Raw genomic sequence first — 18,030 nt, forward strand, 5'->3', positions numbered from 1 at the left:
AGGCAATGAAGAATACCCCCATTGGCTGCTGGTATATCTACAAATCGCGAAGTGCGTATTGAGTGTCTCGAATCCGAGTTTTTCTGCTAGTCAATATCTTTCTTTTCGATCACTCACTTGCCACGATGATGGGGCTATGATGTCCTGAATGATCTCTATAACTCTGAACCTGTATACCCTTGGTTCATCTGGAGCAATAGCGTCACTGTCACTATCACAACTTTCGACTTTAGTCGATACAGGCCTGGCCACCTTGTACAAAACAAAAGGAATTCCAGGAACACACCACTTTCGGAACCTAAACATATGAAAGCATTGCAGACATTGGGCAGATGGCCCCGGTCCTGAGCCGGAGGTGATGGACAGGTGGGCTCAGATGTTCAGTTCAAGGCATTGTCGAGCTTGCTAGCAGTGATTATTTTTTTGTTATCAAGAGTACATGTGTAGCGGTCTAATGGCCACATAATTACACCATATGACTGTGTTATCCAGGGAACAGCAGATTACGGAGGTGCTGCTACCACAGTAAACAGCCACATCTAGCCCAGATTCGATGCGCTCATGGAAACATCAAAATAAGCCGAGAGGATGAGTTGATGAGCTCAAATGATGATACGAGCGTAGGTCTATGCTATTAGAACCTTAAGGAGCAAGTAGCTAGTTCATTTGCACATGCCGCCTGAGCCCGGTATGAATATCCTATCCCGTGAAATCTCCGACAGATGCCCTTCCTTTGGATGAGATTGCCCGGGTGTGCACACGTGGGAACAAGGGTTGCGACCCTGTTTGCCGTCAATCGAGGCTGCCACGCGAGGCCTAGGTAAGAAGACCAGGTCTTGTTTCTGGTTCATGGAGATCATGGGAGAACTCGTTCGCTATTCGCTATAGAACAGACAGGATATGTCACACAAAATTAGCACCGATTTTAAGATGAGGCGGCCGTCCGAAATCATGGAAATCGCAGAGCTGAAGATCCCTTGACTCTGTACGGCCAATAAGGCTGGGGGCTAGCCTCGTCACAAGCAGGCCAGCTTTTCCTGCAGCCTTCGTCACATCACCAAGTTTCAAGTTGAAATGAAGCACCGTGTTCACATGATGATCGACAGTCTTTAATAAAAGTTCAGAATCATGTTCATGCCCGAAGACTTCCAAATTGAGAGAGGGTAAGAACCGGCGAGAGGCGTTGTCTGTGCAATGGGATGGGTGTGGGTTAATCTCCCCAACGCCACAAGACATGGAAACCACGTTGTCGAGTCTATGAAGTCAGGGAGCCCTAGGAATCTTCTAGAATCCCGGCAAATCTTAATGTCATGTCAACTTCAGAAACATCAGTGAGTTGGTGGCTGTTTCGTGAAGTTAGGACCATACCTTGGAATGCAAAGCCATCGAAGAATGGATTGATTCCAGGATCCGTTCAAAGAAAAGATGATGCCAGGTACAATACCAAGTCTTTTTTACGACATTGGGTTGGAGGCTAATCCTTACTCTTAGCCCAGTGCCACAAGATTAAAGAGGTTATGGCCTTTGTTATCCGCGTCATCCGATGAAGATGTTGAGATGGTGGGCAACGCTGTCCCTGAAGTGTCCTTCGTGAATGGCTATGAGAGCCCCACTCATCCATTAGGAATCCCGAGTCTTGATATGACGACTCGTTATAGAGTTCAGGGTGCTCCTTGTGGATCTTCCAAGGGAATTCGGCTGCTCCCTCGCGGGTCGCTCCATAGTGGACCATCAGAGAGAAGTGTCCTGTGGTGGATACTCGGATATACTTTGGTCACCCTCAGGACTGCCACATGGACGCGCCGGGAGCTTGTACTGTAGAGGGAATCCCGGACTCTGGTGAGTAAAGGGCAAATCTCGTCAGCTTTGGTCTCGCGTATGGTGCAGCTCCATATGTGGTAGCGGATCGCCAGAGGTTGTTAGAGGAGAAGCGGAACCAAGTCAATGTAGTAAGCTGAAGTGGCAATGAGGAATAAGGCGAGGCTATTCGTTCCTTAAATCATGGTCTTCGCTCAAGTGGGAACCTTCCAGATCCATCCTCATTTGCCTAACATAAGCCTTCCGTGCAACTATATACTGAGAGGACAGAAGATAACGAATTGAGGCCCCCCTTATGGAGCCCCCCAGGTTAAGACATCTGTCCATATGACAGGTAGAGGCAACGGTGATAGCGGTGTTGGAGACTTCTCCGGACTTCTTGTGGCCAAATAGAAAAGCAAGGAACCGCCCTGAGCCAAAAATGTCCGCCCAGACACTATCGAATAACAATCCTGAGTTGTGGTCATTGAGACACAAGCTGAGCAAGACACGGATGAGGGGGCCAGGTTTCTGTCGACCCGCAGCTTCCTAGGACTCGTCCTAACGCGCTGCCAAAGGCATCAATGGAACGCAAGAGACTACATTAGTGATGACGTCCTTTGCTGAAGCTGAGAGCAGGTGATAGTTGGCTGGACGCAGAGCGCGCTAATCCCGCCTCATCCTTCCCTGGCTTAGACATAGAATCTTGAGCCAACAACGCCACGAGCCACCGTCAAACAAGAAGCAACGATGACCTCCGGCAAGACTATGACTCTAGATCGCCGAGTGATTGGGTTGATAGGTAGGAAAGAAGGAATGGCGGAGAGGGGTGCTCAAGTGAAAGTCGTCCTTCGCAAGATGGCTTCACACCATCTTGCCATCACGTTACCTAGAGGACGCCAAAAGAGCGAAGATGCATCCGCTGTGGTTTCACTCCAGCGACCAATTAGATTCAGAAAACCCTGGCTCGGTGAACTCGACCCCTTGATCTACGTTACGGTTGACGGCTCCTATTGGCGTATGATCCCAGTTCAGCAAGAACAAGGGTGGCCTGGGGATTCTTCTTGGCACGAAGCAACCAGAGCAGCGGGGTTCATCGACATTTACTCGACCGTAACGATGTCCGTCGCTGCGCTGAAGGTCGACAATCCACTGCTCAAGATGGAAAAGAGCCCAGTCGGGTCTAGCGGAGAGGGACTGCAAGCCCAAATTCCCTAGTCTTGCAGCATGCCTCGGTGATGTCAATTGATGGTTCTTGTACCGCTAGGCATCACTGTGCCGCCTCGCCAATTGCAAATATTTCTTGACCGACACGCATTGTAAAACCCAACACAGTGCCACTGGCAAGCAGAATTAGCGATTTCGTCTGGCTCGCCTGCCACGTCACCAGCCTCAGTTCGCTCTGATTTGGCAAGAGTACGACTTCATCTGTGGCGGAGTGCAGATTCCAGGGCCCGGACTGCTGCACTCGCCACAATTGACACCCTGGCAGACCCAAATCATGCCTGTCCTGCAGCTATAGCTGCGATCGGGCGTCGCCCTGTCTCTGATCTCCTGCAAACTTGCAGCAGGATCCAGTTGACCTGCAGATATCCAGGCTTCCAATGCAATGCTGACTTAACGCGGCCAGCGCATAATAGTCGCCACGGGGACAGCGAATGCACCCTTTCAGCTGGTTTTGCTCGCTTACTTTGCGAATGGAGATGATTTGCGCCCCTATGAATATTGGCCCCTGGTATCGTCGCCCTGTAGAGATTCCTCGTGACTTTTTCAACCGTCGAGTAGGACAGCCCGGACAATCGTTGCCTTGACGGGAGTCTGTGCTGCCGCGAGTTGTCGGACACGGGCCACAACGGCCAAGATTTCAAGGTACCTGGACTGTGCCATAGCTGATTCCGAGCTTAGTTGCGCGCAGACGGTCGTTTTTCATCTATTCTTATCCTGGCTTGCATGCGATCTGTCAGGCGATTACGAATTGATAACTTGTCCAAGTCGCCGCTTAACACTCCTATTCGAGGACAGTTTTGCTGTAATCAAGAAAGAAGAAAGTGTGCATGCTCTGTCCTAGTAGGGGTAGATCGATGCTCGAGGCAGATTCGTCCTTGAAGTGATGTCTGCCGTGCTGCGGGCCGGTGATATCAAATATCATTTAGCACTTGTGTTTCGAAGGACGCCTCTTCACCAACGGTCGCATCGGGGTGGAGGTCAGCAACACACCATCTCATCTGTGTGAATGTGCTTTTTTGTCGAAGCAACTGCAGCCGGGGCTTCCATCCGGACGGAAGCTGGCGTCGAGGGTTCATGGGGGAGGCATGTACCATCGGCCGGGTACTTGCTATGCATGTAGTAGAAAGGAGGATTCAAGGAGGTGACTGCATCCTTGAAGCCAGTTGATGATGACTAAAGATGGACTAAACACCGCCGTCCCTTCCGTAGTCCCATGCCATGTGGACCGGCAATAATTAGTGAAGAGGAAGTAACTAGGCGGCGGTCCATCACGAAAGGGAAGGAAGTACCCGAGTGCTTTCCCGTGAAGCGATTGGGGAAGGAGCCATTGTCGGGGGCTCCATGCGGGTAAGGAAAGACATTCTGCAGGGGAGTTTTGAAATGGAGTAGGAATTTCCTCCTGAACAAGCCCCTTCACCATAAAGCAGGGTGTTTCTGTCTTATGATTGGTTGATAATTATCACATATCGGCGAATCACAAAATTCGACTGCTTTCCTCACCTCCCTCGGCTGTTTCTGGCTTGGACCCAAGCTCGGTCGACAAATGAGGATACCACGAGGTGGTGCCCGGCCCCCATGTTTTCTCTTGATGGTTGGGTACTTTACGGATTGCCTCATCTTGTCTCTCACCAAAACCCATGCTTGTGAAACAATCAAGCCATGCAACAAGATTGGTTTCCAGGAGCGTGGCCGATGTCGAACGTGTGTAATGGAAGCTATTTCGTGTTCCCCCAGCTCTGCCGCGGAAGCCGGAGGCATCTGATGCGGTTTGCCTGTGGACACGACCATACAACAGAGCACTGCATCTCGAGACTCGCTTCCCAGCAATAGGGGGAGGAGAGAAAAGGGTGCTTATGGACAACCTTAGTCGGGTGGATATCATCACCTCCTCGAAGTCGAAGTACCGTCCTCACTAGTGAGCGACGGTCTGCAACGGTTGCAGTTGGCCCACAGCCCACCTCCCGCGCTCTCGTCCGCCGGCCTTGTCCCTGTCTCCGTGCGTCTCAGCAAATCGATCTCAGTCTGCAAAAGTGTTGGTGCAAATCTTTAGATTCTCACGGCTCTACTATACTTACACTCAACTAGACCAGACGATACGGGGCGCCATGAGGAACGTGCGCTGAAAGCTGATGATCCCAGAAATTCGTCCCAGAATGGCGGCCTCTCCTCGCCATTCAACAAAGACGAGTTAGCAGGTGGAAACGCGCGGATTCTGCAGCTACTGGAGTCATTCCTATAATTGCAAGCATGAGGCGTGCCAGGCATGGCTGTATGGCTTTCAGCAGCGCCTCTGCTCTCTATAGCAAGAGCTAGGCTTACTAGCCTTGGGCAGCTGCCGGCGGGAGGCCACAATGACAGGCCATCTTATCAGAGAGTTAATGGGCTTGGTCAAATTTAGCGGCGATTATGGGCCTTCTACAATCCTTGACCAGCGCCTGCCCAGGACAGTGAGTGGGGATGCCCCTCCTGGCAGAACCCTAGTGATCCTAACTGACTGGAAGATCGTCGTCATGCCGCGCAGGACAACCTTTCGGCGACTACAGCGCGAGACATTGACTGAGACATGCAGCAGAGACCTGCAGAAACCTGCAGTTCAACCCCAGGCCATCCACGCGCTGGGTGGTTAAGAGACGAGGCATTACCTGTAGAGAAAGTCTCGTGGCTCATAGTCACCGGTCGAGCTTTGAGACACAGGCCGTAGCTGAGTGGACAAGACAGCATACTCATGAGCCGAAGTGGGCATGGTGCCAATGGCGGTGTACCGCAGACTACTGTTTTGGTTACCTCTGGGTGTCAAAATTTGGCCGGCTGAGTGAAGAAACATCAAGAGACGGTTGCGACGCCTTTGGGCTCTCTAGTACCAGTTCCCATTCTGGCATCCAACCATGGATCAGTTCGAGCAGTGTCCCCTTCCAGCCGAGCTGTGCTTGGGGACATGGCTTGAAAATAAATTGCTAGTTAAGGCTGGTAACACTGGATTACTGCATAGTAGTGTTCGTATCTCTTGGTCTGTGGAGAGTTTTGGGCCTTCGTCCTTCGTTTTCGAGCGAGTTGTGCGGTTATAGGTGATGCCCCTGCTCTTAGCAGGCGAAAAGGTGGCCGAAGACCGCAAGTACCCGCCACACTTGTTGACCTTTGCCCCTCCACACTGTGTTTTCTCACCCAAAACCTCATCCTCTCAAAGTTGACTGCCGTCGTTTGCTCGGCTTAAGAGAGAGGGGGTTTTCGGTCAGACAATGAGACTGTTGTTCACATGTTGGGCGGTCAACGGGCCTGCTGCTTACCAGGGCTGGTAAACCATCGCTAAACCAGCATCCTTGGTTAAAGGCTCACAGTTGTTGTAACCGTCTTCTACTACCAACAGAGGTCGATTCTGAGAAGCCAAGGGGACGGTGTCTGGAAGCCTCGCCATCCGCATCTCTATACTCGCCATCCCAATGTGGGCAAGCCGCCTTCCAGGCGTCAAGGATGTCGCCGCCCAATGGTATTCTCAAGGAGGCACCTACGCGTTCTTATAGGGCCTCGCTGTATGCACAATCCAGGGCCTACTTTACGCGCATGGCGGCGCAGTTCGCTGCAACAGTGCAGAAGCGTAACGAGCGAGCCAGACAAAAGGAACAGACAGGCGAGGCCGTCCTGCAGCTTTGAGTCGACCTGCGCACAAAGACTATAGCCATGTAGCTGCATTCGCCCCACTCGCGCCGTTGGTGTCCTCTGCTTATACCGGTTCCACTCAATATACAGTCTACTCCTGCCTGCACGATACTTGCCTCTGTGGTGCAGCTCTTTGCCTCACGGAAGGCCGGGTTGCGCAGAAAGAAGGCATAGGAGTGTACGATGGTAGCTGCTCATCCTCCACCTTCAACGGCTCGCATACACTGGGACCCGCCTGTCTCGCGTGCGCGACTCGCTTCGGGTGACTCAGTTGGTGGGCCTCTGCTGTATGATCTACCAGCGCCTGCGGGTGTTCTCTGCCAATCTACGTTCCCAGTCGGCGATTCCTCCTCACCCACAAACACCTGACTTGTGAACATGATCCAACATGGTCCCTCCGGGGCCGTGTGCAAGGATCGCAACGCCACACGGGTCGAATTATAGTATCAAGGGTACATTAGCACCGTCTAACTAGACAGGCCGGTTTGTAGGTTCTGGCTGGGCCAACCGAAGTATCTTCCTTTCTTCCTGTGGCCTGTCTGTCTCTGCTCCATGCTCAATCTACCCCGGCTGGTCGACAGTACCATCCATGTTGCTGGAATAGAGGTACATACACCTTGCCCGCCCGATATCGTCCACTGAGACTGGAAGAACAGAAATCGAAGCCAAGGAACAAAATACGTAAATACCTATACCCATCCCTCTTCATTTCTTGACCTAGAGTTGCCCCGCTGCTGGTATCTCTCTTCTTCCGTTTCGTCGCTTCTCTCTTTCCCTCTTCCTCTCCTGCTTTCTCTCTTCCACGACATCCGACTCAGTACCCTCATGACCTTTGCCCCCCAAGGAGCCTGACACTGCGCAACCTTTACATCGCCCCAAGCGCCTTGCTCTTTTCTGCACCTCCAAGCCACTTGCCAGGCAACTCTACGTAGGCTCTTCAGAGAAGCCGTCAGTGCTTCTTAAACGCCCGCCTGTCCACCCCCCCACCACACCTTTAAACTGGCATACTTTCTTCAAGGCTAGTAAGCTTACACACGCCAGCCGCGGAAGCTTAGTGCCCCTCCATCAACACTCGAGTCTCCCCTCAAGACAACCACGGCACACCCCTTGACCACCCTACTCCCTGCTGGTATCACTTTATTTTCCTTTCTGGTGTCCTGGAGACCTTCTTGCATAATAGCTTATACTTCTCTTTAATGTCTTTCCTCCCTGTCTGTTGTTAAATTTCCAACCCACCGGATTTGTCTGACAGTCCCCGCCTAATACCGGACGACCCTCTTGACCCTAGGACTGTCGAGGAACGGTGTCATCGCATGACTGTTTTGCCAGCCTTTCCTGGTCAAGAGAGGGTTTAATAAGGTCATCCTTCCCGAGGACGAGGTTACACATCGCTACGCGAGGAGTACCGCGGCGGGTCAGCACCTAATTGGTATCCTAGGGTATACTATATCACCAGGTTCTACCCGTCGACCTCGGCGCCGGCCGGAATTTTATGCTGACCACCCTTCCAGCAAACCTCGCTTCTTCAGACTTTCGGACGAAAAAAAAAAAAAAGGGACATGGGCTGCTAGGAATGATCATAATATGGTTTACATAAGTCTTTTTACTTTTGGAAACCTGGTATAATATGGCGTCCATCAAGCCTGGACCTAATAACCGGGGAAGGTCGGGAGATATATCGCGGTCACAGTCACCATCACAATCACAATCGAAGCGAATGGGAACCTATGTTGAAGCGTCAACAGAGGAATTTCCTTCGTCCTTGAGCCGGAGAGCACGGAAAGAAGCAGAAAATGCCAGGGCACAAGCTCAAGGTCCTCTACGACCAACAGGTTCAAGCCGAATCCCCCAAACTCCGTCTTCCAGGAAACCCTCAAGCTCCTCTAGTCAGAATCCTAGACCGCCCCTGACACATCAAGGCCGATCCTGGGGCTCTGTGGGGAGTTCAGGGTCTGGAAAGATGTCGGGTCTTGCGGGTTCCTCCTCCAGTTCATCGGCCAAACTTCAAGACGGTTCAAAGCAGCCGCGAAATGTCCTCCGCCGTAAACATTCGAATGTCTCTCAGGAAACTTCTAGCATGCGAAACGATTCTCGCAACGATTCACATAGGTCGAGTTCTTCGTCATCTGTTCCCCGATCACAGACATCTCTCGACTCTAACGCGCCTTTTCAATTTGATCGTGAACTCACCGAGAGCCCCATGGAAATTCATGTGGCCCAAAGAGTAGAGTTGCCGACGACAACTGCGCAAACCGTGAGAATCTATCCAGAACTCGACCGATATCGCGAGATCAAGCAATCAATGGTTTCCGACAGCCACAATATTGAGGTTCCATACCGTATAGCTACTCATGATCTTCCTCCACCTACTCCATTGTTCTCAGGAACGAGCAGTCAAGTCAGCGGCTTCAGTGGCAGCCCGTCGACGAGATTTTCTGAGTCGCCTGGACCGGGGCCTTACAGCCGCGATACTACGCCGACTTCGATATCGTCTCAGTCTCCAGGCCTTGTAGCCCCAATGCGACTACCTGCTTCTCGAGTGAGGCAAGGTAGCCCGGCTTATACTCGACCTCCTGTAACCAGAAGAAGAGCTGGCAGTGTTCCGACCGAAGCAAATGATATCAGCGCCTACCCCCAAGGGCTAGCGGCGGTGAGAGAGTCTTTGACCTCCTCCTCATCCAACTCCACAGTTCGCGATGGGGAGAAGAAAGAGAAAAAGAAAGCCAAAAGGCTATCGCCTCTTCCACCGAGCCCGCCACCTCGGAAGTCTTCTCAGAAATTTAAGAAGAGTAGGGATGAAGAGTCATCGCCGTCCAAACCTGCTAGAGAGCCAGCCCGCTCAGTCATGACAGCGGCGTCTCCTGCGAAGGCCGCCGCTGCGACCCGTCAAACTCGTCCAACACAGATAGTCACCTCGCCCAGAGCAACGCCACCCATCAGACCCAGTCGTGATGGCACGCCTGATTTACAGTCTCAGCTTGGCCTTCCAATGCCCGTTATACATAGCAATCTCTCTTCGGCATCGTTGTCTGACAGAAGACAAAGTGCAACTCTAATACCAAGTTCGCTTCCGCGATCAACCACTCCCTCTTCACAACCCGACCGGCATAGACCTCTGTCGAGGCTTCCTGTGGGCAGGGAACCAACACCAGCCCCTCGGCCTGGAACTGCAAATGATGTACCACTATCTACATCGCAACAGCCGGGAAGGACAACTCGCACTCCAAGCCCCAGTGTGTCGAACTTCAAGACACGGTTCCCTCTATTTGGCCGACGGACCAAGACTGCCCCGGAAGTACCAGTAGTTGAAAAGTCACAGAAGCCTACCCGAAAAGGCCCTGCCGCGGGTACTGGGCATGAAGGGTACGGCCGTCTCGGGGCTGGCCGGCGAAGGAGTGGAAGTGCAAGCCGTGGACCGGTATCGTCACAGGAAAGCCTCAGCAGCGGACAGTCACAAGATCTCTTCTTGGCAGAACGCATGAACCCCGTTGTCATCGCCGGAGGCGAAATCATTGAGAATCGAAATACGAGCTCAGAGTTGTCTCGTACAGAGAGCAATCAGAGCTTCGGCTATGGCCGACCGACCTTGGACTCTCAGAATAGTTCTCAGTTGTCGCTGTCATCGCAAGATCCGCGCAGTACTTTGTGGCCGTCAGCCTTTCCCCGAGGCTCCATGCAGGCCCAAGGATTCAGCCACCGGAGGCCATCCGACAGTAGTGACTCTGAGACACTTGCTATGAAGTCTACTCTAGCTTTTCGACGATCTGTTCAGCGCCTTAAGACCGCAGATCAAGCAGCCATGCGGTTGCCCAAGCCTATTGTCGTCCGTCAGGGGGTTACTTCGCCATCGGTCAACAGTCTAGATACGAGCGTCATGTCTGACGATTCAGCGTATGAGCCTCAACCCAAGCCTGTCCGTGGCCGAAAACAGATTGGAGCCCCTGCACCAAAGAAGTTGACGAAGAGGGCCAAATCTCCGCGAAAATGGAATTTCTTTGGTCGGTCTCAGAGCCAGCCGGCAACAATCCCAAAAGAACGGCCAGATACCGCGCCAACTGTTGCTGCTACCGTCAAGGTGGTGCAACAGAAGCCAGTCGCATTCTATACCATGGACTTTTCAGAGCAGGAAGACGCCGATTTTCCCGATGTCGAAGAAGTCCTGCGGGATGCTCATGTCCTGGGAAGCCCGCAATCGCCTCAGATCCCAGCCACCCGTCAACGGCGACCATCCTTCAACGGGCCAAAGAAAGATGCACAGAGCCTTGGAGATTCAACTCGATCAGAGATGTCACAGATTTCGAGACGAATTCCTCTTGTTGTGTCACAACCAGAACAATCATCTGGCATCATCCAGCCGAGCCCCGGACAACAAGCCCCATCTCCACTGCCTGGACATGGCCGTCCTAGCCGGCTGCCTCAAGTTGGTCGCATCCCTAAAGTTATAAGCGCTCGCCCAGAGCAAACCTCGCCGAGGTCGTTCTCCCGTCCCTTCAACCGCATCAGTATGCAGATACCCCCGGCTCCAATTGAAGCGGTGGATACAGATTCCATTGCCAAAGGTGCAAGCCCTCCAAAGCCGTCTAGCCCAACTCCGGACCTTATTCAAGAAGGATCTACCTTGACTAGTGGGAAGAGTGACTCGCCGACTCGCTTTCGACTATCGAGAGAATTCTCTCCAGATGCAGCGCGAGCGCAGAATGAGTTTTTGAGGTTCTCGCCTCGCTTCAACTCGCAATGTACCTCAACCACTACTTCGAGCAGTTCAGGCATACTCACCTTTGCCGACGCTACAGCAGTAGTTCCTGAGGTGAATGCTCCTTTAGTGGAGGATGAGATCTGGGATGAGTACAATGACTTGCTTGGCGAGGATAGTCTCAAAGTGCCTCCATCTGCAGGATCGTCTCAGGGAAGACCTTTCCATCTGGAAAGTTGGGGCAAGCGGGCTTTGAAAGATGAGCTTGACCAGTCACTCGAGTCACCAACTATCAATATTCATCCGGTGACAAACCTTGAGAAAGCTATCGAGAGAATATCTGCTCCAACGGCATCAAGTGTGTACAGCCAGGACATGACTGCAAAGCTAAATGAGGCTCTAGAAGCGGCTGGCGCTGCTCCCTTGACTCCCTTTTCTGTCACTGAATTCGTGACCGGATATGGTGACCGCAACAACAGCGTCGATATGGGTCAGTCTCAAGATAAGCACGGGAGCACCTCAACAGACGGGAAGCGACGCAAGGCTAGGGTGTCAGTTGCCAGCACATGCAGCCAAGTGTCTGAAGACAACTCGCCGTTATCGCAAGTCAACCTTCGCGTTGGCTCGATGACAGTTAGTAAATGGCTGACATTTGGCCACGTTCTCTTCAGTCCTGCCAGGGACGACCTTGTCCCTGTTGTTGGCTCACTAAAGAGACACTCCATTCTCGTCATTGACGGTCTTGGTAACGATGATTGGTCCTTCTACGCGGCAGAGACATATCCGGCGGCGACCTTCTTCAACCTTTCGCCGCGAGCACCCCTCCCAGCGGAACATCAAGCTGCCTCGACATTCCCCTTAAGTCCACCAAACCATCATCAGATTCAGTACCTGTCGCACAACGATAAATTTCCCTTCGGTCCTCAGAGCTTCACTTCCGTTGTCTATCGTTTCCCAGCAGCCGCTCCGGAAGCTCATTACCGTAACATCATCACCGAAGCTCGTCGCGTACTGAAGCCTGGAGGCTTTATCGAACTATCGATCCTGGATGTTGACCTGAATAACATGGGTAATCGATCTCGACGAGCTGTACGGAGACTCAAGGAGCAGATACACATTGCGACACCGGATACCAGCTTGGCTTCTACCGCAGACCTTATCCTAAGACTCCTCGGACGTAAGGGTTTTTCGGAGATCAAGACATGTCGAGTAGGCGTCCCAGTTGCAAGCACTATTCCACGATCCTCTGGAAGCGAAGGTGACGTGCCAAACATCACCGGTCGACCGAGCGTTCAGACTAAGTCCAAGGACAAGTCTAAGAGGGATGACCGCAGTCTGGCGGAGATGATGAGTGACGAGAGCCCTGTTGCCGACGAGAATATTACCAAGATGGTGGCGAAGGTGGGCAGATGGTGGTACAACCGTTGTTATGAGAGCGCTGCTGTGGATGCGGGCTTGAATAACAGCAGCATGTGGAATGACAGAGCACTGATGGCCGAGTGTGAGGAGTGGGGAACGAGCTTGAAGCTGATGGTATGTCATGCGCGAGTCCCTGATGGAAGGGCCAGGGTCGCAAGCATTTAATGGTCGATTTTGACATCCTCATACGCCTAATCACCTTTTCCTGGCCCAAGACCTGTCATCTGTCAGGACCTCGGATGCTACAGCTTTCCATTTCTACTTTTCATCTCATTTACTGGGGGTTTTCGTCAACTTCACACCAACCTTATTCCCAATTTTTCTGGTCTTTACCTTGCTTTATTGTCGACTGCAAATGTCTTTCAGCGCGGCGCAGGACCTATATCTACTACTCCACACGGAGGCAAAGTGAAGAGAAGGGCTATCAGAAAAAAGTCTTATCAAGACCAAAGAGGGCGCGAGCCTATTTGCATCAGCATTTATTGAAACAGACAACAACAACAACAACCGCTCCGCGAAGAGTGTGTGAGAGACGTTGTGCACGGTGGAGAAAGACGAATGATGCTTTTACTTACATCACAAGACTGCAAACATGCCGGTGATACAGAACGGCATTTGCAACCCCTTCTCCCGGCAAGGCTTCTTTACGGGGGCCGAGAGGGGTTTCCCCATTCAACATGAGGTATATACTTATACTTCTACGCAGTCAAGCTCGGCGGGTGACCCTGGAGCTCCTCCCGTCGAGCATTATTATTAGTATTGGTATTGTTTTCTTTTCTCCGTGTATGCCACAGGCTGGCGGCTGCCAGTGCTTTTGGCAAAGAGATACCGGAAAGGGTCTCTCTGGGCGGGTATGGAAGGAATCGTCGTTACAGAGGTTAATTTTGTTGCGGCAATGCTGGTTCATTGCACTCACACACATCTCCTGGCTTCATGTTGGCGTTTTTGACTGACTGAGGACGAGAGAGAGATCCGAGTGCAGTGGAAGGATCGATGAACTTAGGCCATGAGGGAAAATGAACAGGACAGCCTGCTATGGCTACGTGAGGAGTTACGGTGTGTGTGTGTGTGTGGGTGTGTGTCCAAATGTCTGAAGCGTGTTAGCGAAGCGGCCTCGGCCTGGTTTGGCAACTTGTTTTTTTGTTGTTGAGCGGAAGCATCAGTCATAGAGATACCCCAAACCTTTCGCAGTCCTTACCTGTTACATGATGCTTGGTATATATACGAGATACTCAAGTATGATGTTTTCTGAGCTCATTTCTTGATCTTGACTGTGATTTGACAATTCAATATCGTCATCGTATACTGGGAGTAGCTCCGTCTGGGCTCTAGGCGTACATCATCCTCTTAAACTCGATGAAAGCCGTGAGTCCCAAGACGGGAACAGGCATACTCTCTACGAAGCCGTAGGAAGTAATCGCCTGAGACATATACTTTCTCGTAAGAGTCATTCTCTGCCAGGATGTCCTACGCGAGTTGCTCTCAGATGACCGTGCCACAATCACAACCCCTATCAGGCAAACCTTCATTATGACTCACACTCAACAAAACTCCCATCCCGACAACAAGCACCGCGGTTATATGCCAAAATCAAACGCTGTTCGTTCACAGCAACTTGGGGTAGCGGGAACCCGCCAGGCTCATAACCTGGAGACCGTACGATCGAAACGTGCAGTTGCTAGCATCTTCCTTTTTCCTTCTTTTTGTTTTATCTGGTGATGCTCTGGCTTTGTTCCATCATTGCACCCCAAGATAGAGAGACTCAGGTACGAACCTGTAGACTCCTGTTCCTTTCCTAGTAGCTGTTTCCTGGTTTCTCTCTTCCTCCTGGGTCTTGGTACTGTCAAAACACAGGCGGGAGAGGGATACATAATTAGATGTCAGAAATAGAGAATAGGCAGCGCGGTTGATAGTCCATATTGTCTTAAAGATTTCCATTATTGATACATAGTCCATAGTCCTCTGGCAAAATATGGTGGCTACTCTCGGCCAAAAGGAGACTTGATAGCTTTCTATTGTCACCAAGGAAATACAACCCTGCCGCCACAGGTGTCTGCCGGCACTCCTATTTATGCTCCAGCTTGCTCGCTTGTCTGCCCCATCCAACATGACTAGCCGATGTCATCGGAGATTCGATATAAAAGTGGCAAAGGAGAAAACGACAGTGGCAGAAAATAAAGGAGATGCGTATGTACGTGAAAAAGTAGGAGGCCATGTAAAAGACCAGAGGGGAACGCCACCATCGCCAAGGCCGAACGCCGTCTCCTGCAGCGCCATGATATAAGCTTTTCGAAACACAAGCAAAAAGGGTGAGGTGAGGAGTGGCATTAGAAGTTCAGCCTTCCATGGGAGCGACGGGCTTTCCAGCATCGACGATGATCTGCTCGTCTAATTTTTTGTCGGTCTCGCCATACTCAGTCCGCTTCCATGTTGAAACGCGTGCCTCGTTCATGTCAAAGTCGAATATCCTGATCTTGCGGTGGAAGCCTCCGTAGCCGGCGTAGCCTCCAAATCCAGCGCCGCCGCCATAGCACATCCATAGATTAGGCTTCTTCTTGTCATCCACCGACAACGCGCAGTACTCGTTGACGTGATCACTAGAAGGGATGTCAATAATGCTCGTTATCTCGAGAAGGGTTAAACTTACTGTCCACAGCTGACCATGACAACACCTTGTTCGACCAGGGCATCGTGGAAGCCCGAGTTGAAGTTTGGAGCTGTGACATGCTCCTTCCACTCCCCCTTAAAGTATTGGTCCTTGTCCCGATACTCCGGTAAGGGAATATGGATGAAAGCGACATCCATATGGTAATGGGTATATTCCCTGTGTTTCTTCTTCAGACCCTCTGCAGTCTGCTGGAACCAGTCGATCTGGTTTTTCTTGATCCAGTCATAACCCTTGAACTTCCTCTCATCGGGGGAGTATGAGTGAGAATCCAGCAGGTAGATTGTCAGCGCCGAGTGAGAGGACTTCCCTCGAGCCAAGATTTCGAGGACATAGTTGCCTACGCCATCAATATCGTCCGGCCCGGCCACAGACAGCGAGTAGGGCAGCGTCTCAATGAGCGCCATCTGACCAGATCGCGGCAGTGATGTCTTGCCTTCGTCGTCGTGGTTTCCAAAGATGGAGACATATGGGACTTTGTACTTGATGAACAGTTGTGCGTATTTGAAGATTGCAGATTGAGCATCTGGGGCTGTGTCGCCGTTGACTTGATCTCCACTGAGAACAATCAAGTCTGGCCGCTCCTCTTCCAGGATTTTGGTGACGAAATCCAATGTTCTAGGATCTGCCTCGCACTGGCCTCCGTTGTAGCCATCAGGGACGGCATCTCGACAGTGGCCGACACCTGTGCTTAGGTGCAAATCAGCCACCTGCATGATCTTGAACTTTCCGTTATCGTTGATACGCGGCTGCGGCTTCGTCGGCTCCTTTTGACTCCCACGTCTCAGCGTGATATGCGCCGAGGGGATCTTCGGCCCGGAATCTATCAGCAACGCGGTACCGGTCGCCGGCATGTCCCATCCCTCGCGCGCTTCAACGGCGTCGTCTCCGAACAGCACGTCCACTGCTGTGACTGCCTCTTTCGAGTCGCTGGCATGGCGCTTCGCAGAGCGCTTGATCCACAATCCTCCAGGCCTGCTCTCCCACCGCTCGTCTGCTTCTCCTTTTGTGCCCACACCAGGGTCTAATCTCCCCACCTGCACATCCATGACGACCTTGTCATCGGCGGTGAGCTCCTCCTCTTTCTTGCGCTGCACGTGAAGGTAAGCACCCGACACCATCGACTTTCCGAGGTACAGGTCTTTCTCGATGCGGTACCATACGTCGGTGTCGAGCTTGCAGGAGGAGAAGACGTTGAGCGACGAACATTTTGCGATGGTGATGTCGGTAATGATGAGGCCGGCATGGTGCTGGGGCATGTGCTCGTGGATCGAGTTGGGCAGGACGCGGAAATTCCTGTCGAGGAAGAAGATGACCAAAAAGGTGAAGACGGCCGCCGAGGCGACCTGGATGATCGTTCGCACCTGCAGGAGAAAAGGTAGGCTGTCAGTGCTGGGGACTCTTCACATTGGGTTGAAGCATGTGACGATCTTGATTGCGACACAGCTTGTCAACCGCAAGAGGAGGGCCAACGTACGATCCTTCGCGTCATGATGTCGCTGGGCGGGAGACACCCGAGACACGCTTGAGGCAATCAATCAATGATTCAGCGGAGGAGATTAGCTATCTCTATCGCAGTCGTTGAGGGGCGGCAGCGGGATGCAGAGGCAGCAGAAACGTGCTTCCCAGCAGCAGCGATGTAGCGACCATATCCGGGCGAGGCCCTGTTTGCCACTTCCGGCACCTAACAGCTACGCCGAGATGCAAGCAAACAAGCTAGCAGCGCAGATGGAGGAGCTCTTCAGGGCGTTGAGAGCAGAAGGCAGCGGCAGCTTGAGGTGTTTTGCTGTCGATGGCAGCAGGAGACACTTCGACACTTTTGCTACTATGCGGACAGGATTTTCCTTGGTTTCGTGCAGGGTTTCGAAGGGGGGAGGAAATGGGATGCCTCGTGGCAGGGATTGCGATCAGGGAAAATGCAACGCAGGGTTATCGCAGCCCTTTTCGGGTTTGGGCTCAGGGCCACAGGGGCCACAGGCCACCACCCGACAAGGGCCCCAGCTCCGGCCTGCCACCTGGACCACTGGAAGAGGCAAATCTGGGGTACGGCTTTGCGCCGGCGCCCGATCCATAGGCGCTACTTCACAACAAGCCTGGCCCCTTCGATGGCGCTACTGAGCGCTGCGGTTCTGGGCCAATCTTCAGTTTTTCACATGCATCGTTTCTCCCTGCACAGAAGCTGAAGAGCCTAGCACATGCTCACAACCACCACCACCACGAACACGATTAGTTAGTCCAAGTTGGAGGAGTGCATCGAATTGGCCGACGGCTTCTTCGGCTCCTCTGGGAAATTTACACAGAGGCTTCTAAGTGGCTGCCGCATCGAGTCACGATGCAGCCGTTTCGAGCCGTGGCTCGGCCGGTATGCCTGCGCCCGCTGCGGGCTCCGGCCATGCATAGGACTTATATGTCTCAAGGGATAATACAAGGTGGGCAATGTTCAATCTACAGCTTATTTCACAATCACATCTTCCTTTTCATTCGGCAATCCGGTCGACCTCAAGGAACGGGAACAGCAGTATCACTGCCAAGTTCTGCTGCATTGACCCCTTTACCCCTGAATTTACTAGAATCC

At 52.3% G+C, this 18,030-nt stretch overlaps 1 protein-coding gene across 1 annotated transcript; it reads right to left on the reverse strand.

Moving 5' to 3' along the window:
• Positions 1 to 15,125: 15,125 nt before the first annotated feature.
• UCRPA7_1566 (putative phosphatase dcr2 protein) lies at positions 15,126 to 16,947 on the reverse strand (the record flags this gene model as incomplete). Its single annotated transcript, XM_007914146.1, has 3 exons — positions 15,126 to 15,387; positions 15,438 to 16,819; positions 16,933 to 16,947. The coding sequence occupies 3 exons, from the start codon at positions 16,945 to 16,947 to the stop codon at positions 15,126 to 15,128; spliced, it is 1,659 nt and encodes a 552-aa protein (XP_007912337.1).
• Between the last annotated feature and the right edge of the window lie 1,083 nt (positions 16,948 to 18,030).

Source organism: Phaeoacremonium minimum (genome assembly GCF_000392275.1).
Source record: "Phaeoacremonium minimum UCRPA7 unplaced genomic scaffold PA7_03_scaffold_110, whole genome shotgun sequence".
Taxonomy (NCBI): Eukaryota; Fungi; Ascomycota; class Sordariomycetes; order Togniniales; family Togniniaceae; genus Phaeoacremonium; species Phaeoacremonium minimum.